General features: G+C 46.9%; 1 protein-coding gene and 1 pseudogene across 2 annotated transcripts; one reads left to right on the forward strand and one right to left on the reverse strand.

Annotated features, from left to right (window-relative positions):
- Positions 1–937: 937 nt before the first annotated feature.
- Positions 938–22987, reverse strand: BCL2L14 (BCL2 like 14). 2 transcript variants are annotated; one of them, XM_054590928.1, is made up of 6 exons: positions 22916–22987; positions 17871–18190; positions 10217–10396; positions 8145–8215; positions 4938–5204; positions 938–1341 (listed from the first exon to the last, which is right to left on the reverse strand). In XM_054590928.1, the coding sequence occupies exons 2-6, from the start codon at positions 18181–18183 to the stop codon at positions 1303–1305; spliced, it is 870 nt and encodes a 289-aa protein (XP_054446903.1). In that variant the 5' UTR covers positions 18184–18190; positions 22916–22987; the 3' UTR covers positions 938–1302. The 2 variants fall into 2 exon arrangements, with proteins under 2 accessions (XP_054446903.1, XP_054446902.1); XM_054590927.1 differs by having other exon boundaries at positions 17745–18190.
- Positions 12655–14879, forward strand: LOC129084730 (FACT complex subunit SSRP1-like; annotated as a pseudogene).
- Positions 22988–23458: the final 471 nt, after the last annotated feature.

Here is a 23458-nt window from a genome sequence, read left to right on the forward strand (position 1 = left end):
TGTTAGAGTACATGTTGAGCGCTACAGATTCATAAATTTGTAAGACCCTATAATAGGAAAGTGTTTTTAAACATCGTTGTTTGTGTGTTTTAAATACTTACTGTGGAACGTATTTTACTTACTAAAATACCTCATTCTGAACAGTATCAATTTCAAAAAACAATCGGCGACTGCTTTGAGAGGAGAGCGAATCTTCAGCTTAGTGCAAGACAGCACACACATAAGTGAGTGCTTGGCAGGGAGACCAAGCACTGCTCTAAGCCCTTTCTACAAATTAACTCTTTGGATCCTGACAGAAATTTTTGTACTATTACTTTTTGCTTATTTTAACCACAAGATACTCTCTTGACACCTATTTGTTTTACCAGCTACCAATCATTACCCTCCCACAAAAAAATAACAAAGTCCCAAAGACCTTGAGAGGCAGAGACAAGGTCACTGAAAGTTGAGGGCAGTAGGAGTCATCGTTTTCTGCCAAATGGAAGTTTTTCAGACTGCCAAAGAATCCTCCCAAAGAAGTGAGTCAAAAAGGCAGATGTGGCAGTTTTTCCCCAAAACAGCAGATGTAGCAGTAATCTCGAGTCTCTCAGCTATGTCTACTAACACGAACAGTAGCATCTTCCTAAAGGTAGCTTTGAAATAATGTCATTAGGCCATCCCAAGTGTAGTTTAAAAAAAAAAAAATAGCCCCAGCTGGTGTGGCTCAGTGTACTGAGTGCCAGCCTGCGAACCAAAGGGTCATGGGTTCAATTCCCAGTCAGGGCACATGCCTGGGTTGCAGGCCCTGTCCCCCACAGGGGATGTGCGAGAGGCAACCGCACATTGATGTTTCTCTCCCCCTCTTTCTCTCTCCCTTCCCCTCTGTAAAAATAAATACATAAAATCTTTTAAAAATAACAAAATAGTACCAGAAACCAAAGAGTAGGCACATGTGTGATTTATCATTTCGCCCTTGTGAGGTCAGCGAGGATGTGCACCACTTTTCCTAAGGTGGCTGGCAGAGACAGGATGATGGTTTCTGCTCTGAATATTTGAGAGGAATATTGTTTTCCCAGATCTCACCCGTTCAGTGGAGGACCTGCCTCCACTGGACCAGCGAGGCCAGGCCACTGCACTCTAAGAGCTGCACATGAGCAAGGCCTCTCCTGATGCCTCTTGATTCACGGGAGAAATGGTTTTGAAAACTTCAGTGCTCTGTCTGCCTTGCACGTGTTTATTTTCTCCTGGAGTCTATGCTGAGGGCAATGGACCCAGGACCACAGTTGGCTGATGAGTATTCCAGATTACACATCTTCTGATGTTTCAGTCTACTTCTTCATGTGATACCCCAAGTACTTTTTCCTAGAGGGGAAAAAGAGAAATAGATTCTTAAAATTCCAAGTTTGAATCACTGCTGAAGTGAAAACATATGCCTGTTAACTCTGCTCTCTTATCCCAGGCACAACCCGGGGCTCAGATTATTAAGGCTAGGGGAGGGTTTGGAAAGGTGGCCGGCATCCTCTGTGTTCCTACAAGGAAAACACCGACTAAGAACTTAGGTTACACATCCAGGGCTAACAGGCTAGATGGGAAAAGGCTTTGATGCTGTATTTTAAAATTCAAACGAGTGGGTATGGAAAGGTTGATGATTTTCCTCTTCTATAAGGCTCTCCGTTCAGGGTGCTGTAGAATGGGAGAGAGCACAGGACTTCGGGATGACAGTGTGAACAGGGAGGAAAAAGGGCCAAGGAGTCCATTAAAATCCCGAGGGAGCATGTTTAGCACGTCTTGTAAACAGTTGTCGCTGTTCACTCATTTGATTGGTTAATTCATTATCCTACAAATATTGGCTGAATATCTACGATATATAGAGAAGGAATGGGAGCTCTTAGAGGCAAAAGGAGGCATAAAGCGAACACTTCTGCCCTTACAGGTTTGTAGCTTGGTTGGGAAGATTAGATGTGCCTGTATGAAACATGGAATCCTGAGAAACTTAGGAACCGTTTTCTTCCTTCCACGCCGTGACAAGGGCATCCCAGAGAGCCACAGGGACACCTGGGGCCAGCGGAAGCGCCTGGAGGCTGGCCACCCAGTGTCATCTTTTGTTTTTCCCCTGATAGGGGAAACTGAGCACAGGTCTTAGTCCACATTTCCTTCATCCTTTTGTAGCTCATGTCAACTCACAGATACATTTTTAAATCAACATTCTTATTTTTTTACAACTCTTTTTCTATCACTTTGGAAAAAATTAGTCCTTTTCTCTTACTCTTTTTTCCTCTCCCTTTCCTAATTTCCAGCTTCATGTTCCAAATTAAACTTAATTATGGCCAAGCCTTGAAATTAGGATTTCTGATGGCTTGGAAAGTAAACTAATACCTTCTGAATGGAAACTACAAGTGATAAAGAACTAGTGCCATTAAATTCTAAAGCCTTTGAAAGTTTCCTGTATTATTTCTACTGAAAAAGCCACCTATTTCTCTAATTAGAAAACAGCATACACATTTTCAAAAATAAGTAAATAAAAATGTTTGTATTTTTCCCCTCTTTTTGTTTGCTTACTAGAATTAGAACTACTATTTTCATAACAGATTCATTGAAATATGCCATAAAATTCATTCTTTAAAAGTATATAATTCTTTGGCTTTTAGTATGTTCACAGAGTTGTGTCTCTGTCTGGTTTGAGAACATTCTCATCACAAAAAGAAACTCCAGCTCATTAGCAGTCACTCCCCATTCCCCCTTCCCCAAGCCCCAGGAAGCCACTAATCTGTCTCTGAATTTGCCTATTCTGCACATTTCATATAAATGGAATCATACAATAGATGGCCCTTTTGTCTGACTGTTTTCACTTTAGGATAATGTTTCCAAGATTCATCCATCTGTCAGTACTTCATTCCTTTTTGTGGCTGAATAATATTCCATTGTATGAATGCCACATTTGGTTTTTCTATTCGTTATTCATTATTGATGAACATTTGTGTTCTTTCCACTTTGGGGCTTATGAATTATGAATGCTGCTATGAACATTCATGTACAAGTTTTTATGTGAACATTTGTTTCCAATTTTCTTGGTTATATACCAAAGATTGGAGTTGGTAATTCTATGTTGCACATTTTGGGGAACTGCCAGATTGTTTTCCAAAGGGGCTGGACCATTTTAGCATCCAACCAGCAATGTCTGAGAGTTCAAATTTCTCTTGTCCTCATCAACACTTGTCTTTTTTGTTTTAGCCGTGCTAGTGGGTGTGAAATGGAGTCTCTCTGTGGTTTTGATTTGCATTTCCCTAATGTTAAAATGAAGACGCCAAGCAAGCATCTTTTCATATGCTCATTGGCCATTTGTACGTCTTCTCTGGAGCAATGTCTATTCAAATCCAGTGCCCATATAACAAGTTAGGTTGTCTCTTTATTTTTGAGTTTCAAGAGTTCATTACATATTCTAAATACAAGTATATGACTTTCCAATATTTCTCCCCATTGTACAGGTTGTCTTTTTACTTTTCCTGCGATGTCCCTAAAATAGAAAAGTTTTAAATTTTCACGTAACCCAGTTTATTTGTTCTTTTCTTGCTTGTGCTTTTGGTGTAGAACAACCATTGTTCATAGGACACTTTTGGCATTTCAGCTGCATTAATTAACTAAACAGACTTTTGAGAACAGGCCTGTGAACCCAATTGATACTTATAATCTCTATGGAAAAATATATTAACAGGACCAACAGTGATGGTGACTTCCTGTAGTAATTATAGTGCAAACATGAAGTGTTGTAAGAGGTGCAGAGACTGGTGAGGGTCTTGAGCTGGAGCAGCTGGGAAAGGCTCTGGGGCAAGCAGAGGCACTTGAGGGAGTCCTGGAAGGAAGAACAGCTAACGCTGCAATCAGGTCCAGGAATTTATCCTCTTAGCATGAGTGAAGGCGGCTTAACTTTAGAATACTTAAGAGCATTAGTTGTTCAGGTCAGCCACTTAAGGGCTATCACGTCTGGGGCAAAAGTGGGAAATAGGAAAGAACAGAAGACGGGGTAGCTCAATGGGCATCCACGGAAAACCATGGTGGGCACTTCCGTCCCTTAGGCAAGATCGGCTGTACTTTCTCTGTGGTTGCTAAGAGACTAAGCCTGTTTGGAGGCCCCAGGGTCACGCTGGCCATGCCTCAAAGAGACCTAACCCTGCTGCTGGCCCTGGAACATTCCAGTAGAAAGAGGACAAGCGATAATGTGGGGCAAAGGCCTTTCCCTCTGAGATTGAAAGCTCTGGGGTAAAGCATTTTGACAAAGTTGAGCCAAGGAGGCTGTTCGTACATGACGGTTTGAAGGAAATCTCAAGGAATGGCCGTTAAGGATGAGGGAGGGGCTCAGGCTGAGGCATGGGGGCGGAGATATCTCTTTTGTTTGATATCAGGTAATTTAAAACAAATGAAAATTTAACTGTTTGCTTTTTAGTTTGTATCTAAGTGTCCCTGCCAAAATTCTGGGTCTAAGCCCCAATGACAAAAATGTCATTGTCACCCTGAATCTCTGCATGAGGATTGCCCCACCCCCTTTTGGCATCTGAGAGTATGAGGTGGGTCTGCCTCCCATGACTCACTGCCCGTTGTCCGCTGCCTGCAGAATCTGTGAACACAGAGATTATGTCTCTCCAAACATCTCATCTCTCAACATCTCCTCATTTCCTGTTCTATCTGACCAGTCCCTGTCCCCTGACACACATACCCCATGTACCCTTTGGGAGCTCAGTAAATATTTATTGATGATGAAGATAATCACTAAAAATATGTTCCTACCAATGGGATATATCTCTTGCCACTCAAGCATCCAAAAACCATGAGAACTGCTCCATGGGTGTGTTCCCTTCACTTAAAAAAAAACAAACAAAACAAAACAAAACAAAACCCTCAAATGTTCCATCCCATCTATTTTGCAATCTGGGAAGATTCATTTTTAAGTAGGATGCACTTACCCATCCACCATGTTGCTGGATCCAAGGTGAAAAGTGCTCTTTCAGGTACTTGGTTCCAAAACCCAGCACCTTGTTCATGGGATGGTTGTCAATGGCGGTGAGCTTGGCCGTGACGTCTATTGCAAGAGCAGCCTTAAAGCCCTGAGCTCGGATCTCTGATTCTCCTCTGGTATCTATACCCCTGAGGAACTGGTCTGTGATGGTCTTGAAAAGGGAGTAGGACAGGCCGCCCCGGAAGACGTTCATCAAAGCCTTGTCCTTCTTCAACTGCGTACAAGAGGATAAGCATTCAGTAGAGCAGCTTGGCGCAGCGGGGCAGACTCCCTGGCTCCACAGTGGGCCACTAAACACCCAGTGGGGAATGCTGCGTTCTGGCCTCAGCCACAGCGCAATGTGCTGCAGAAACGGACCGGGCTCGTGCCTGCTCTGTGACTTCATTTCATCGGGACAAATCAATGATCAACCTGAATAGCCCACTCACTCCACATTCAAGGAATGTTTCCTGAGCGCTTGCAATGGCAGGTACTGTGCACGGTTAAGACCCAGCCCCTCACTCAAGGGGCTCACAATCTAGTGGTAATAACAGCGCGGTGCCAAGTGCTTTGCTACAGGTCATGTCAGGGGCTGACTCCAGAGCCTGGAAATCAGTGTCGTGGCTCAAACCCCTGCTCCAGCTCCTCCTAGCTGTGCAGTCTTGGAGAGATTACCTAAGCTCTCGCCTTCAGTTTTGTCCTCTCTAAACTGGGATGACGACAGTGCCTATGCTATAGGGTAGTCAAGTAAAGCACTAGGCACAGTGCCCCACCTAGAGACGTGCTTGTGAAATCTTAGTAATTTTTCAGGACGCTGTGAGAGCGCAGGGCGTCTGGGAGGACTACCCGGGGGCGTGTGTTCACTGAAAAAGAAAAAAAGACCCTAATCCACCGATTCCTTCCCATGGCTCTACTCATTCTGTTTTACCTCCCTCAGTATCTCTGCTCTCCCTTCTTTGGACTTCCATGCCTTTAACTCAAAATTAAGTATCGTTTCTGTTTCTTTTGAAAAACTCAGGGCTTGAGTCACAAGGCAGACATCATCTTCACTTACAGCCGTCCTTGCAATGTCTATTAATATGATGGCTGTCATGTGAAAACAGAAATGTCTTAGCAGGGACTAAATGTTTATTTGAACATCCTCTAGCTCTGTGCTTGAGGAGTGGTAAGATGAGCAGGTTTTCAACAAATATTGTTTATAACAGGGATATCCTGGGGATGAGTCAGAGGCTATGGAACGATTTTGGTGGGATAGTGTACTTTATCTGAGCCCAGCCCGCCCCCAGCTTCCAGGAGACACTGGGGCCTATCCGAATTATAAATCCGAAGCAGGAATGACCAGCATCTTCCCCACCAAGAGTGGACTCTTCCTAATCAGTGACCCAGCTGAAGAAGCAAACTCAAAACCTCAGGGGACACCTGGAAGCCTGGACTCAGCCAGACAGTAAAGGAAGCCACACCAGAAAGGAGCGCCTCCCACAGAGCACCCCGCCCCCGCCCCCTGCCCCTTTCCAGCGCGGCTGGCTCCGTAGCATCACCCAGAGGAGGTACAGGTGAGGGGTGAGGCTGCCTGTGCTCTGGGGGTGAGCGGCTTTGCAGGCACTGCAGCCAGGGTGGGGGTCCTCCGTCACTGTCCCACTCTGCCGGCAGCTCACACCCACACAGCACAAGCCAGACCTTTTAGGAGTTCCTGCCTGAGTTCTCTACTGGGAGACCGTATAAAAGGAAGAACCACCATGTGCTGTACATAAATACTGCAAAGTATCACCCAAATCATCAAGCAGGTGTATCAGACAAAGTGAGGTTTTTTCAAGTAGTCATTTGTGGGGTGAGAAAGAAAGCGTCTCTCTTCATAACCAGAGGTGCGGCCTTCCTCCCGACCCCATCCCGGGCCTCCCTAACCTACTGCAAGTCACTGCGAAGCGGGGGAGGGTGGGTGGGAAGGAGGCTGCTGGGAGAGCTCCGGAAGCTTCGAGCCTTAAAGAACCCTGGAGGACATCTACTGGATCTGTCCCAGTTCGGGTCCTGAACTATTGCCTGAGTTTTGGCATCTACTTGAACTTCTAGTGACAGGAAGGTGAACCCTTGGCTCTAAAGGGCAGCCACATGGCTGGAAAGGTCATTCTCAAAATGGGGAGAAATCAGTTGCCCTGCAACTTCTATTTGTTGATGTTAGCTCTGGAGAAACACAGGGGTGTCCTCGGATCATGGGCCATGTTCTCATTTCTGCTTCCTACGGACCCCTGTCCACCTTAACTTGTGGCTCCGAAGTTCATACCCCGCCCCTTCTCTTTAGTCTCGAATCCCTGGTTTTCTCACTGTTTCTCATTCTGCACCATGTCGCATGCCCTTCAGCATTCTGGTCACCAGCCTGTGACAAAGGTCTTGAGAGAACAGCCACCTAGGGAGTCAGTGCTGTTCCCCCTCCGGCAGCCCCCTGGGCCTGACTCCTTCCGCACGGATGCTGGCCAAACAAGGGAATGGGCCCGCAGCCCAGCCCCTGACTGACAGGCCCTAGAGACTGCTGGGCAGTCTGTGGATGACAGACACGGAGGAGGTGATGTTCGTTCAGAAGCCCTTCTGAGCAGAGTGGGGAGCCTGCTCACCAGCTCTTTATCTGAAGGTGCCTCTCATATGTTTCTAATTGGAATGATGGGTCTCAACTTCTAAATGGCAGGAAATCCAATGTTCCAAGGAACACTAACTGGCCTCCCCAGCTGGATTGCTGAGAGAGACTTGAGCAGAGACCAGTCCAGCCATAGGGGGAGACTTCAGACAGGGCCGCGGCCTTGGAGCAGCTGTGGGCGCAGCTATCCGGGCCGCGGGGCCAACACAAGAGTCTAAACTTCCCTGAGGATCGGTTACATGGGGAACTAGACTTAGAATTCTATTCAGCAAATTGTAATTTATTGGTGTCTTTTCTTACAATAACAAAGTTACTTTTTTCGTTTCCAAAAATTCCAAGGAGGCTCCAGAAGGTTTACTTATGTTTTCCAAAGTGATTCATTTTTGAGATGCTGCCAGCATGAAGAATTTTGACTCCAAGTGAAATAAAATTTAGGACTAAGTGGAAATCAGAACTTCGAAAAGGAATACATCCTGGAGTATAATTCTGCTCTCATGCACCAGTGCACGGGCACAGAAGGAAACTGTGTTAGCTCTAGAAGGGCCATACCTCTGTTTCCATCTGATCCCCTGAGTACTTCAGCAGCTCAATGATTTTGGCTATTATTTGGTCTTCTCCATCTGTTGGGAAAATCCCAGTTATTTCTTTCAAGAAAAAAAACAATAATACATTTTCCCAGTGACAATGCCTAGCTTGGTTAGGGATTGAGGAAGGCAAGTGCTTGATAATTTTTAGCAAATTAAATCTCACTTCCCCTTTGTTGATTTTAGGCATAAACCACCCCAGACTCTCTCTCCTCTCCTTTCCTTTCTTCCTCTTTCTCCCCTTGCCCCCAATTCTCATGTGAAATTCTTCACTGTTTACTGTCACAATGTTGTTGGAGACATTGGTTCTACCACACATGATCCTACCTCTAAAGATATTGAGGAGAAGTTTCTCTCCAGTCTTTGGGCTTATGCTGAGCAGATGAATACCACACATCCCCTACCCAATCACATCTGCCCTTCGTGTTAGCTCCTAGGTGGGGCAGAGACAAATTCGTGGCACCATCTGAGGGGGTTGTAGTCTTTCTGCCCTGCATTTTGAGAATTAAACTCATTTCTAGCCTCACCTTATTTTCCTGCTGTTGTTTTCTTTTCACACTGCTTTTCAAATTTGATTTATTTTAGCATACCAAAATGTATACTTTGTATGCCTTGCCTTTACAATAAGGCAGAGTAAAAATAAATAAATACGATTAATAAGTTCTCCCACTCCAAAGGCTAAAACGGCAGATGGACAGAGAGGCGGTTACGGTTGGTGTCCGGTGTGTATGTCAGAATGGAGGAGATGGACTAACAGGGGTTTTCTTGTCTCAAACATGCTAACAACGATACGTGAGGAAAACGGCCATTGCTGTAGCACAGAATCACAGAGAAAAGCCCACTACTGAGAGAACGGCGTTTTTTACTTATGGCACAATCTGTGAAGTCATCGAGTCCTCATGTTTGTTCCAGATAAAAGGGAAAGAGAGGCCAAGAAATTAATCCAGTTCGTCACGTCCCAAGGAGGTCAAGTGAAGGGCAAGGTAAGTGGAAGTCTGAGATTCAAGTCATCTGGGAGAAGAAAGAATGCGTCTCCGTCAACCGTGTGTGCTTTTTATCTCATGCTGCTGCTTCTCTCAGGGAAAGTTGTAACTGTGGCCAAAATTTCCCATGTGCACAGAGGATACACGCCTTAACTCGAGCTTGGTTTAGGGTGTTGCTTTCCAGTGCCCAGACACACACAAGATAGCAATAAAGTGGAGACACTTTGTTTTCAGCAAGCCAAGAGGTGTCTTCTCCTCCAGCGCCCCACGCTAAGCCCCGCTGATAGATGGTGGTCCCAATGGTACAGCGCAGGGTGGGTAAACTCACCACTCTGCTTCTGTGGCCCAAAGACACCTTTGCCTTGCTCTTCGCTGTGCTGCAGACACCGGACCCAGGTCCTCCCTTCATCCTCCCCTGGAGAGTGGGGACCGACAGCCAGGAGAGAGGACTGTCATCAATGAGGGGGTGTAGGACTGAATTTCCCACTTGGTCCTGCTCCCCTCAACTCTGAGATTTCTGCAAGTCTGATGGAATCTACAGCCCCAGCTAGTGCTGCAGCTTGGTGACAGCTGACCCAGTCTAGTCACTGCTTCTCAGTTCCGCTTCATGCTCTGCGCCAGACATAGTGTCTGACACCCCCTTATGTTTTCACAGGAGTCCAAAGCAATGTTATAAATCCCTGGGCTGCTGCTCCATCTGTACCCTCTGTGCTCCCATGAGCCAACTGGTCCCTGGCCATTGCTAACACGATTAAATCTAATATTGCATTTCCCCCTGTGGACAAAGTTGATTGCACGCTCTGTACTTCCTCCTCTCCCTCACTAGACTTTTCTTTGGACTTAGCAGTGAACTTGGCATGTTGCTTCCATCTGCTGGCTCCCTCCCCTTGGCTTGGGCTGGCCTCCCAAGCTGAAGGTCAGTGCCTCCAGCCTCTGCGGCCGTGCCCTTGGTCCAGTTGTGGAGCGCTGAGCTGCATCAGTGCAGAAGTGCTTGTGTACCACTCTCTGCCGGGAAAACACGCAGCCCAACACAAACACTCCAAGGGAAGTTTACCTTTCTTAGAACTTGCGGCTCTAAGCTGGCAGCTCTGACCCTGCTGGTGGGGGAGGGACTGTGGCACGAAGCTCCTCTTGGACTTGAAGCTTCCTCCCTGGGTGTGCTCTTCTGGAGGTGGCCAGGAATAAACAATTTCAGCAACTCGGTTGGCAACGGATGCGACTTTGGGGTCCACAGCTGAAATAAGACAAAACGGTGCTGAGAGGCCCTTCCCAGAAGAAGTTGGCCAAGCTCATCGGTGTGCACAGTTGCCTGAAATGAGAGACCCGCCTAGAGTGAGGGGAAATGGCCCGGGAGTGTGTGTGCAGGGCAGGCCGTTCCTGAGGAAGCACTGGCAGTTGCCTGGCAGAGGCTGGGGCGGGGGAGGAGTCCACGGGGGAACGGCTGCCACCTTGAAACAATTGTCCTGCGCCCTCATTTCGAAGTCTTTGCAAAATGAGGGTCTCCTTTCCTTTTTGCGAGTGACGAAACACCAAAAGGAGTGCCTAGTTCTTTGCTTGAGGAAATGCTCATTATGCTTTTATTTTTATTCTTTTCTTTTGGCGGGGGGCATCCTTCATATTTTGGAGAGCTTGCCCTTATGCACATAGAGGGGCATTCAAAAGTTTGACAAGCCTATGGGGGTGGGGGGTCACTGAGGGAAGATAACCACGCCTGCTCTCCGGCCATATTCATTGCTCAGGTCCATTAGCAGATAAACACCGAACCCTCCTCTCCCCTCCTCTCTCTTCTAGGTCTACCGGGAAACAGCTAATTCATGCTGATAGGAAGCAAGGACACATACAGTGCAGTCCATGACCCTCAAGAATTTATAATCCAGGAAAAGAGCATGCCATGTATTTGCACATGGAACTAGAGAATAAAGCATTTTGGTACCGGAATGTTTCAATGACATCGGCCCCCTGAACATCACAGCCCATGAAAGACAAAAAGACAAGTCAGCTTTGCTCCTGGTGGGGAAGGGGGGAGTTGGTGGGGTGGGCAGCTGGTATCGCTGAGTTGTTTGGGAGTAAAATATTCATTGTTGATTCATTACTAAACTCATAACTTTTAGAAGCTTGTACAAACTTTGTCTTTGATGCCATATGAAGCAATCTTATCATGTGATGTTTGAGAAACAATGCTGTTTAATTCACGGACTCGGAGTAACAGAGCTGGGCTTTGGCTGGAAGGCTGGGGCGACTGGGAAATCCCTGGGCTTTATAAATCAGGATTGGGACAAGGAACGCCTGGGTGTCCGGAGGAATTGTGTCACATCGAAAGCAGGCATAGGCATCCCAAGGAGCTGCCCAGGTGATGTCCGATCCTCTCTCCCTGGATTCCTCCACCGCATGAACGCGTTGGGGCTCTCCCTTCACTGCCTGGGCATACACTGAAAGGCCACAAAGACTAATGCTCCATCTGTAATGCCTTCTTTAAAAAGTCATTTTTCATACTCCACCCATAGGGTTCCAAAACAGATGAGTGAATTAGAGAAGAATAGAGAGGTCAAGGGCAGGAGGATCAATGCTTTCCTCTCTGTGTTAACAACCAAACCAAATATACTTCCTACTTTTCAATCACCTTATCACAGACCAGCCAGCCTCCTCTAGAGCTCAGGTCACCCACGGCCATGGGCAAGGAGATGGGAAAAGGCTAGATCCCAAAGCCAATGGGATCCTTCCTCTGCAGTGTCCACAGGACACGGGAAAGAGAAGCTTACATCTTCTATCTCTGTAGACTTGGGTAGCTTGTCTAAGATGATCAGTGCATGGTCCTTCCACCAGAGGTCACATTGTTCCCATCTGGCACCCTGAGAAATCAGATAACAATCCCAAAGGCAGTCCATCCTTACTCCCTAGTCCCTTCTCCATGTAGTAGGGCAAACATAAGACCCCTGGCAGGCACAGAAGTACCCATGTACAGTATATCGATTTCTATGAATTGGGGGGGTGTGGAGTGAGGGATGCAGATGAAATACGTGGGAGAAAAACCATAAGTGAAAACATTTTGACCCAGATGAACTAACTCTAATTAAGATTCCCATTTTGAATACCTTAATTTTATACACTTGAGAAAGAAAAGATTGCGTTCTTGTCTGAGTAGGTTCCACATTGTAGGCAGGGGGAATTTGAATGGGGGTGGGGAGAGAATAGAAAGGCTGTCCATTCTTTGGAGCCTGTTTTTGAGGGTCACTGTGGGACTAAGGAGAGCAGGGTTGGAAAGGTACCATTCAGCCTTTGGCCTGAGGCATTTGTTTTAAAGAGAAGGGGCAGAAAGTTTGGGAGAGATTTCCATGTGGTTGAGAATGCTCTTTTCCACTCAGTATCCAGTTTCTTCTTTTTCTGTAACAGACTCCTGACATAGCAGAGGCAGCAATGGACGCAGCTGAAAAAACTACATTTCCCAGCCTCCCTTGCAGTTAAGAATGGCCAATGAGGCGAGGCTGCTGCTTAAGTAGATTCACAACCTGCTGAGTACCTATCTGCACACCCAACTAGGAGTTGGGGCCCAGCTCCCAGTTGAGGCCAAAAGGGGCAGGTCATCATGGCAGAAACACTGGAGTTCAACGACATCTATCAGGAGGTGAAAGGCTCCATGAATGATGGTCGGCTGAGGTTGAGCCGCCAGGGCATCATCTTCAAGAACAGTAAGACAGGCAAAGCGGACAACACCCAGGCTGGGGAGTTGACGGAAGGCATCTGGCGCCATGTGGCTCTGGGCCATGGACTTAAACTACTCACAAAGAATGGCCACGTCTACAAGTACGATGGCTTCTGAGAACTGGAGTTTGAGAAACTCTCTGATTTCTTCAAAACTCACTATCACCTTGATCTAATGGAGAAGGACCTGTGTGTGAAGGGCTGGAACTGGGAAACAGTGAAGTTTGGTGGGCAGCTACTTTCCTTTGACATTGGTGACCAGCTGGTTTTTGAGATACCCCTCAGCAATGTGTCCCAGTGCACCACAGGCAAGAATGAGGTGACACTGGAGTTCCACCAGAATGATGATGCAGAGGTCTCGCTCATGGAGGTACACTTCCATGTGCCTCCCACCCAGGAGGATGGCGTGGACCCTGTTGACGCCTTTGCCCAGAACGTGCTGTCGAAGGCAGACGTGATCCAGGCCACTGGAGACGCCATCTGTATCTTCCGGGAGCTGCAGTGTCTGACACCCCGAGGTCGGTATGACATTCGCATCTACCCTACCTTTCTGCACCTGCACGGCAAGACGTTCGACTACAAGATCCCCTACACCACGGTGCTGCGCCTCTTTCTGCTGCCCCACAAGGACCAGCACCAGATGTTCTTTGTGATCAGCCTGGATCCCCCCATCAAGCAGGGCCAGACCCATTACCACTTCCTGATTCTCCTCTTCTCAAAGGATGAGGACATCTCCTTGACGCTTAACATGAATGAGGAAGAGGTGGAGAAGCACTTTGAGGGGCGGCTCACCAAGAACATGTCGGGATCTCTCTCTATGAGATGGTTAGCCGGGTCATGAAGGTGCTGGTGAACCGCAAGATCACAGTCCTGGGCAACTTCCAAGGGCGCTCCGGGGCCCAGTGCATCACCTGCTCCTACAAGGCGAGCTTGGGACTCCTGTAACCACTGGAGCAGGGCTTCATCTATGTCCACAAGCCACCCGTGCACATTCGCTTCGACGAGATCTCCTTCGTCAACTTTGCCCGTGGCACCACCACCACACGTTCCTTTGACTTTGAAATTGAGACCAAGCAGGGCACTCAGTATACCTTCAGTAGCATTGAGAGGGAGGAGTATGGGAAGCTGTTTGATTTTTGTCAATGCAAAAAAACTCACCATCAAAAACCGAGGATTGAAAGAGGGCATGATGAACCCAAGCTATGATGACTATGCTGACTCTGATGAAGATCAGCATGATGCCTACTTGGAGCGCATGAAGGAGGAGGGCAAGATCTGGGAAGAGAATGCCAACAACAGCAGCGATGACTCAGGAGAAGAAACCGATGAGTCATTCAACCCAGGTGAAGAGGAGGAAGATGTGGCAGAAGAGTTTGACAGCAATGCCTCTGCCAGCTCCTCCAGTAATGAGGGTGACAGTGACTGGGACGAGAAGAAATGGAAACAGCTTAAAAAGGCCAAGATGGCCAAGGAGCACAAGAGCCGCAAGAAGCCTATGGAGGTGAAGAAGGGCAAAGACCCCAATGCCCCAAAGAGACCCATGTCTGCGTACATGCTGTAGCTCAACGCTAGCCGAGAGAAGAGCAAATCAGACCATCCCAGCATCAGTATCACAGATCTTTCCAAGAAGGCAGGCGAGATCTGGAAGGGAATGTCCAAAGAGAAGAAGGAGGAGTGGGATCGCAAGGCTGAGGATGCCTGGTGGGAATATGAAAAAGCCATGAAGGAATGTGAAGGGGGCAGGGGCGAATCTTCCAAGAGGGACAAGTCAAAGAAGAAGAAGAAAGCAAAGGTAAAGATGGAAAAGAAGTCAACGCCCTCTCGGGGCTCGATGCAAAGTCGTCGTCAAGGCAGCTCAGTGAGAGCTTCAAGAGCAAAGAGTTTGTGTCCAGTGATGAGAGCTCTTCTGGAGAGAACAAGAGCAAAAAGAAGAGAAGGCGGAGCGAGGACTCTGAAGAAGAGGAACTGGCCAGTACTCCTCCCGCTCAGAAGACTCGGCATCAGGATCTGATGAATAGACCAGAGGAAAATTCTCTGTCCTGGGCTTCTCCGGCCACACCCCGGGTCTCCTCCCTGCTCCATGTTTTTGTACCACTTCCTCATATGAAAAGTAGCCCTCATATGAAAAGTAGCGTTTGGATTTTGTGCCATCTGAACAAGCCCTCCTGGGGGTATGCACTTCACTGGGACAGCAGGGAGGCGTCTTCCTTGGCTGCTGCTTCACAGGGATGGTTCTATATAGTTTGGGTTGGGAGGCAGGGCAGTGCAGCGATTCAGATCCTCGTCCTCCTTTCCCGGCCTTCGGGACATAGCTGCTTCTCGTCCTGTTCAAGTTGCTGCAGCAGGGCTCATGTGAGGTCAGGCCTGTAGCTCCTAACTGGGGCATATTCCTACTTTTATTTTGTATTTCTGGTCTGTGAAAAATCAACATTTAATAAAGGGAACTGACTTTGGAAAAAAAAAAAAAAGAATGGCCAGTGAGATGCAAGGAGCAGTTGGGTGCAGTTTCAAGAAAGCTTTCTGAAAGGGAGCTGAATTATTTAGAAAGAAGACACCCTTTTGTCCTTCCTTTGCTCCCTCTTTCTTCCTGCTGGAAATGCAGGCATGGTGGCTGGAGTCCCAGCAGCCACCTTGGAATGTAAGGTCACTTTGAGGTTGGGAGCCACTAGCCGAGGGATGGCAGAATAAGAACCCCTAGCGACTGTGTATGGAACTACCATATCAGGCCTGGGGGCCGTACTTTGGTCTTCTATTGTGGGAGAGAAAAATGACCTCTAGGTTCTCGCAGCCTGGGGAGGCCTGCTGGGAACGGGACTTCCATCATGACAAATACATCTGGAAGGCTGTGGTCCAAAGCCAATTTTTGCTGGCTGTATGCAGGATCTCCAGGACCAGAGGGAGAACAGAGCTCTTCTTAAAATGGAAGGTGTTTGTGCTCCAAATGAAACTGGATTCCATCTGGGCAAAAAATGGGCTTACGTGTCCAAAGTGAAGAACAGCGCAGTGACTCCTGGTGGCAAACCGAGCAAAACCAGAACAACTGGAGCAAAGGTGACTTGTGCCCATGGAAACAATGGCGTGGTCATACTGCATTCCGAAACAACCTTGCTGCCAAGGCCACCGGACACCATGTAGCGCTGTACCCCTGCATTTCCAGCAGGAAGGATTTAAACTTATTGAAAAGTAAGTAAATAGAAGTGAATTTGTAAACAAAAGAACACTATACATACGTTGCTGAGCCTCATTTAACTACAACATTTTGCATGTGGTGAATCACAGCGTAGAGAAACAAAAGATTCATGAGTAAAAGAAGGTGGGTTGATAGTTTCTAAAATTGGTTTGGACATCCATTTTTCTAAATCATAAAGCCTCTCAGTGCTAGACTTTGGCCTTGGGACATCACCTCACAAGTTCTCAATTAAGCCCAGTGTCTGAGTCCTGGAAATGGCAGCCCAGGCTAAACTGTGACCTTTAGTTAAAAGAACCCAGGTGACGCCAGCTGCTGAGCTCTGATTTATATGTGGCAAAATAGAAATGGAATTCAAGGCTGTCCTGGGTCACACCCACATAAAACCAGCTAACTACCAACACAATTAACTAAACAAGAAAGCCAGGGGGAAGAAAAAGGTGAGAAGAGAGGATAACTACATAAAAATGTTTACAGCTAAGGTTACTTAGGAGGTAAGGTCTACTTTTAAGAGGTATCTATGTATGTATATAGAGATCTTGAAATTTTAGGAAATAAAAAAAGGTCAAATGACATTCCTGTAGTTTGGAAATACAGAATGCCATTTATCTCAAGAAAGCCAGAAGATTAAAGTTTGTAAAATCTTGTTCTGTTTCCTGGCAATGTCCAAAGAACAGGCCAAGCAGAAAAGCCTATTTAGATGCCCTCAGACTGCTGTTTGCTCCAGAGCTGGGTGGCCACGCCCCATGGGAGGGCCTTGCTGTACCCCTGGGCGCGGGGGGGGGGGGGGGGCAGGGGGGGCGGGGGAGAGGGCAGCGGGTGCGTGGGGAAGTTACCCCCCAGGAATCCGATGCTCACTTCTGTTCTCAAACTTTATGTGTGGTGGGACACAGAAGCTTCCTTGAGCACAGTGGCTGCAAGGCTGTCCATATGCGAGCTGATTGTCCAAGTGAGCCAGGCCAAGCAGGAAATTTAAAAATTGAGGCATTACCGCCACCTGTTGACTAATTATAGGTAAGTTACATAGTCCGAGCAGCCCAGCCAGAGGGGAGTTTTCTTAAATTCTGGGCATCAGGCACTAGACATTGTTGAAGGAGAAGCTTATGCCCAGGTTTGTGGATGAAGGACAGCTCTCTATGATGAAGTCTTTTGTGAAAATGTCTTATTCAATACAGTGTATTTTGTTCCACTGAGGGAGATTTTGTCAAAATGCTTCTCAATTTTTTTTTAGAGTGGTTTAGACTTTGAAAAGTATTTTTGTATAGAGCTACCTGATCTTTTCATCTCTCCTAAGAGGTAGGGAGGAGGAGCTACCCCATTGCTCAGACAGAAACACAGAGGCCCAGTGCAGGGAGCCGACTTACCTCAGGAAGGGCTGCAGCCTGAGCGCCTGTCCAGAGCGCTTGCCTCTGTCCTGGTCTCTGGCACAGAGGTTTAAGAACTTGGACAGTGAGCTTATTGATAGACTGTGGAGCCAGAAAACCAGCCCCATCACCTTTTGCTGCCATCCTCTTCCATTCTGCTCAGTCTTGAGAAAAGTGGGGCAATTGTTATCGATTATTAATAACTTGGGAAACTGTGGTACAGTGACTGCCCTGCCTAAGGCCATGCTACCAGCTGGGAGGAGATGAACTACCAGACACAAAAAGAAGGGAAAGGTTGGATTGCAGGGAGGAAGAATCCCCCCTAAGCCTACCTTTGACCTCAAAGCACAGCTCCACCTTAGAAGAGGACCTAGCCCCTTGCTGAGTGAGACGACCCCCCTGATATTCCGCCCGCCTTTGACTCTTGGCTCGGGTCTCTGCAGGCGAGCTCTGCGAACCTTCCTTTGTCTCTGCTCCTCCAAAGAATGATCTCCAAGAAGACTTTTTCTTGGCAAGGTTTATGGGCTTATCACTGGATCGGGAACTTCTGCAAGGCCACGACACCTGTGTCCACGACTCATTTGCTGACCAACTCCCCAGGCCTCTCTGGGACAAACTTCTCGTTCTCAGCAGCTTTGGTGAGAGGACGGCAGGCGTGTTCTTGAAGACGTGGTGCCTGGTATAGTGCTCCAGGATCTGAAATTCCAGGCTGTTTGTGTCATCCTCCTCCAGGGAGATCTCCTCCAGGTCCCACATGCTGGGCGTGCACATGGCGGGCCTGCAACGACAAAGCCCACGTGTCCTCTACTTGCAGGTCACCTGCTCTTCGTAGGTCAAGAGAGACAGGGGTAAGACTGGTGAACATTTATGGAGCACCTACTCTATTGGTGCTGGCAGGCGAGGGTAGTTGGAAATGTCAGGGTTCTTTTTGAAAGTTCAATCTTATGGAGACAAGGAAGAGAGACATGTGTATAGGTAACTCCAAACAGTGAGTTAGGACAGGAGCAGAGACTCCGGGGGCCAGGTGGGGAAGGTGGGCAGGAACAGACAGCTGCAAACAGTGGGCGAGTGAAGGCCCCTTGAACGATAGAAAGGGTTTAGGTGGGTATGTGGATACTAGGGCTGAGAGCAGGATGGGCAGAGGAGAGACTATGGGTGAGTTTACGGTGTGTTTGAAGGGCAGTGAGAGAGCTGTTGGGTGTAAGCACGCACTCCGTGGTTAGCTGGGCCTCACGAATGTGCAGGGGCAGTACGTGAAGTGGCCATTGGGGCCAGGTTATGGGAATCTTTGAATGTTCATCTGAAACCTTTGTGTTTGCTCATGTCGATCGATCAGTGCATTTTAAAATGAGCCTGCGACTGTGGAGGGCAGTTAAAGGTCTTCTTGGGAGAGGGTGGGGGGGCAAAGGGGAAGGCCAGCCCAGGAGAGGGCAGTGCCTGGGGTGTGCGGCCCCTCCCACCTCCTCTCCCTTCTTTATTCACCCTCTACTTTAGCTTGTATAGATTTGCTCTATTTTTTGCCATATTTGGTATTTCATGTAAGATTTCACTGAAAAATTCTGCTTTTTTTAAAAAAAAAACAAATTTTAAGAGTACTTATAGAGACAATGGAGAGCTTTTCAGCTTTGAACAGGAGGGTGATAGGATCACAGACAGAATTTAGAAAGATCAACACTAGGAAAAAAATGATAGGAAAGCTGTTCACCTGAGGAACCGCTCCCTGTCCAGGTCCTGAGAAAGCAATAACTTCATTTCTATTTATAAAATGCAATTCACATTCTCTAACTTGCTGGCAAAATAGGAAGATTATATAACAAACTGTGAAAATCTTTTATAAACTATAAAGCAATTATATGTGTTGGTCTGTAAAGAGTAGTGGCTAACATGCTGGTCTCTTGATCCAGATAACCTGGTTCAAACCCTGGGTCATCTGCTTGCTCCCTGTTTGAACTGGGTACATGTCTTAATTTATTTATGGCTTTACCTTTTCATCAGTAAATTGGAGATAAAAAGTCCTCCTTCATCAAGATGGGATGTAGATAAAAAGGATTAGTACATATAGAGCACTTAAAATTGTACATGGTAGATGAGAAATGCTCAACAAAAATTAGCATTATTCATTAAAATTATATTAACAGGTTGCCTTTTTGTAAGTCAACTTTAATATGTTTATAAAAGCAAGTTCATTAAATGCAGCAATTAAGAAAACTAACTATTGTCATGTATGTATTAGGTTTAGTACAAAATCAACACTCTTCTTAGAGTTTCCTATAATTCTACATATATATTGTGTGTACATAAAGCATATCTACTGTAAGATATAAAGACTGGGACTTGGCTGGCACCTTAGCACAATGCCTTACACCTGGTAAGTTCTCCATAAATACTTGATAAATGAATGAAAAATAATTATAGAGACACCAGATAAAAATACAGGACCTCTAGTCAAATTTGAATTTCAAGCAACACATAATTTTTAGTATAGACATGTCCCCAATATTGCATGAGACATGCTTGTTCAGATGCTCCTTGACTTATGATGGGGTTACATCCAGATAAATCTACTGCAAGTAGAAAATATCATTAGTCAGAAATGCATTTAATACATCCAACCTACCAAACATCATAGTATTGCCTACCTTGTATGTGCTAAGAATTCTTACATTACCCTATAGGTGGGCAAAATCACCTAACCCAAAGCCTATTTTATAATAAAGTGTTCACTAACTCACGTAATTTATTATGTGTATTACTTTTGCACCATGGAAAAGTCAAAACACCGTAAGTCAAACAAACATTAAGTTGGGGACCATCTGTATTTAAAATAAGTATTTGTTGTTTTCCTGAAATACAAACCTAACTGGGCATCTTTTATTTTTAAGCAAATCTGGCAACCCTATGAATGAAAGATGTTGCTTAGCAACACTGAGACCTCAGGTAGGTGTGAACAAGTAAAGTGGGCCAAGGGTCGAGGCTGAGCAACCTGATGAACAAGCGAGAGAATGGGACCGAAAAGAAGGGGGAGACCAGGGAGTGTGGTCAGAACTCTGGGCAGTGACTTGGTGTGGAAGGCGCTGAGCCCTGGCGGGAGCCCACAGCTGGAATGTGTCAGGAGAGGATTTATGAGGTTTTTAATTTGAAGCTCCCTTTTGAATTGGGCCGCTCAGGACACTGTAGGAAAGAAGTACGTTTGGATCCTACAGGAACTACCTACTGCCTAGAAGGCTGAGCCCTCTCCTCAAGCCACGAGACTACGCTTCCAAAGAAACCTCTAGGTAAGTTAAAAAATGAAACAAAACAAACCATACCTTTCTAATGCAGTGTGAGGAGGACTTGAAGGTTACGTGTGTGTACATGTTGTGCACGTGTGTGGCATTGTTGGAGAGACGAAGGGTCCAACTTGTTTAAGAAATAAGTTTGCTAATTGCTGATTTCAGAAGCAACGTCAGAAAAAGAGGGAAAACCACTGAGGTCAAGAAGGACCGCACAGTCCTTCCATTTGTGAAAGAAATTTTTGTGGTGTTGTAGGCTAGAAAGGAAGGGAGTGCTTAGCCCGAGCAGCAGGCAAGATTAAGGATGAGAAGTAGAGAACAGAGCAGTGTTCAGGCAGTGACCCTGCCCAGGGGGTAGAGGAGGCGGGCGCTGCGGCCTTTGGCTCTGAGAGGATGTGTGGAGACGTGGAAGTACTAGTTAAGGCACTTTAAATGCATTTAACAACTGTAGGTTGTTAAGGGAGAGCTATTGTTAAATGCACAGCTAAGTCTTATTTTAAAGCAGTAGTGGTTTGGCTTATCACATGGTGTGTCCTTTCTGCTCTCAGCTATTCCTGTTGAAAGCGAAAGCCCAACTTCTGGGTTTTGGGACCTCACGCCATAAGTTTGAAGCCAATGTGAATGGAAACAAAGCCCAGGGTGGGGCCCCCTGAGCTCTGGTTCAGAGTGGGGAGGAAAGAGCTGGCTCCCTCATAAGACCTGTGAGACTTGTTTTAATTCAATGAATGACTCATCACCCTATATTTACATACTCTCTCCTTATCTATAGAAAACTAGACAAACCTACTCCCACAAGCAAGTTTCCATAGCTTCTTTTATTGGCCCCTTTTCCCTCCCCAAAGCTGGGAGTCTCCTTGAGGAGTCCTGCAGAGAAGGCACTGCTGGGTGGGTGGACACTGCGTGTTCAGCTGGGGCGCCCTAAGCTGCAGGGATGCCCCTGAACTCCTGCTACTGCCAGACACACTGGGAAGTTTTCTGGCTCTAGGTTTGTCTGTCGAGGTTAGATTTCACTCCCCTGTGGGAGGAAATGGATGCAAGGAGGGAGGAAGCAGGCTCCCTGGATGAGTTAAGCTCCGAGTTGAGCTGGACAGACATTACACTGGGTTCACTTGGCAGCAGCCTGTCCCAGGTGTGAGGGGTGGAGGCCCTCTGGGCAACAGGCTCAGCGAAAGAGCTGATTTCATTGCCCTGGACACAGATGAGGCCCGAGTGCCACTCACTGGTGCAGACAGTCATCCCTAAGGAGGGCTCCTAGACCGCATGATGAGCTAAATCTGGTCTGGCCGCCTTGAACTGCCCCTTGAGTGCCCCACACCCTCAATGCCCTTCAGAGACTGTGTGCCCTCTTCCTTCCTTCTCCAGACTTCCGACCTCTGAGGGCCTTCGTTTCTTCTCCCCCGTGTGCCACCTCTGAGTATGACATGTTCTTTAATCCTAAGGGTGAAATGAGGCATGTGGTAGAATGCCTTAACTTTGTACAATAGACGCTAAACTGAGAGACAGAGCCAAAGGTCATATTAATCAAGGAACAGGATGAGAGCTCTGATGGTGGACAGAGGGGCCAGGGCGCCAGAGTGGAGGGAGCTTTCTGGAGGGGAGGGAGAGGGATTTCCCATGTTGTCTAGGCCTGGTACTCGAGGACGTCCCTCGGGGGTCTGCCAGGACTAGACCTTGTGCCCAAGTTCCCACAGGATGCTCAGGATACTGGGCTCCAACCCAGGCTCCTCAGCCCGATCCCTGCTCTAGGGAAAAGGCAGCATCTCCATGGGCCACTGACCAGCTGTCCTGCCGTCGCCTATCTTTCCAGGTGCTCGGGGAGGGAGAATGGCATCATGTTAGACATGATTCAGCCACTTACTACAACCTTAACTGAACTATCCCCAACCTCCTGCAGCAAAGGAGAAGTGAAAGAGAAAACTAAATACCTTCTTTCTTTTTCTTGGAAATCCTACTCAACTAGATTCTCAGCTGTCATCTTGCATTCTGAGACTTCCATGACAAGAACATTCCAATAAACTCCGTGAATGTCTCCCCTAGTTAGATGGCCTCATTAGGACAGCCAGGACTGAACCCGGCTGTGTCCTCCTGGGAAGGCTGAGAATGAAGGCTGGTGCCTCCTGCTGTTACCTGGTCTTGGAGCTGTCAGTGGTTTCTCCTGCTTCAGGTAGGTGGCAGGAAGGGTATTTCTATTCCTGAGTCTGTCCCCAGGAAATTTAAGAGGTAACTCTTACCAAGTCTTCTTGGCTCCTCATTCAGGGAGGTTCTTGTGTGGTCCAAGACTTCATCTGGTGCTGCCTCCTCAGCTTTAGGACTAAGGTTGAAGCGAGACGTGGGGGAGGAGCAGCACTTCCTCCCTAAGCCCTGCCCCCTTTCCTGCTTTTTAACCAAGGAGTGGCTGACCTTCAGCCTTATAATTTGAATTTAAAAGGGCTTCTGGATTTTTTTTTTTTTAAGTTGACAAGTCCTGGTTTTTTTTTAATTGAACTTATTTGTTATCAAGGTCACTGCCCTTCAGGACAATTATGTGGGTGTTTTCCTGATAGTTTCTTTTCTTTTTTTCACTTTCTTTTCATTTCATCTGTTGAGCAAATGTTTACTGACCATCTAACATGTGGCAGGTATTGCACAAACACTTAATCTTTACCACATTGAGAGGCAGGTGTTATTCTCATTTTGTATATGAGCAAACCAAAGCTCAGAGAGGTAAAGTATCTTGCTAGTGGGTCTTAACATTTGAGCTGCGATTTAAACCCTGATCTTTCTGGTTTAGTACT

This window comes from Pteronotus mesoamericanus, unplaced genomic scaffold (assembly GCF_021234165.1).
Source record: "Pteronotus mesoamericanus isolate MK-2021 breed Mesoamerican mustached bat unplaced genomic scaffold, CSHL_Meso_final scaffold_21, whole genome shotgun sequence".
Taxonomy (NCBI): domain Eukaryota; kingdom Metazoa; phylum Chordata; class Mammalia; order Chiroptera; family Mormoopidae; genus Pteronotus; species Pteronotus mesoamericanus.

Coding starts and splice junctions, on each gene's coding strand:
- BCL2L14 (XM_054590927.1), bottom strand. CDS start 18,183: ATGTGCACGCCCAGCATGTGGGACCTGGAGGAGATCTCCCTGGAGGAG. Junction 10,397..17,744: donor GCTGTGCTTTGAGGTCAAAG/GTAGGCTTAGGG, acceptor GTCTTATTTCAG/CTGTGGACCCCAAAGTCGCA. Junction 5,205..8,144: donor GGGATCAGATGGAAACAGAG/GTATGGCCCTTC, acceptor TCTTGTACGCAG/TTGAAGAAGGACAAGGCTTT.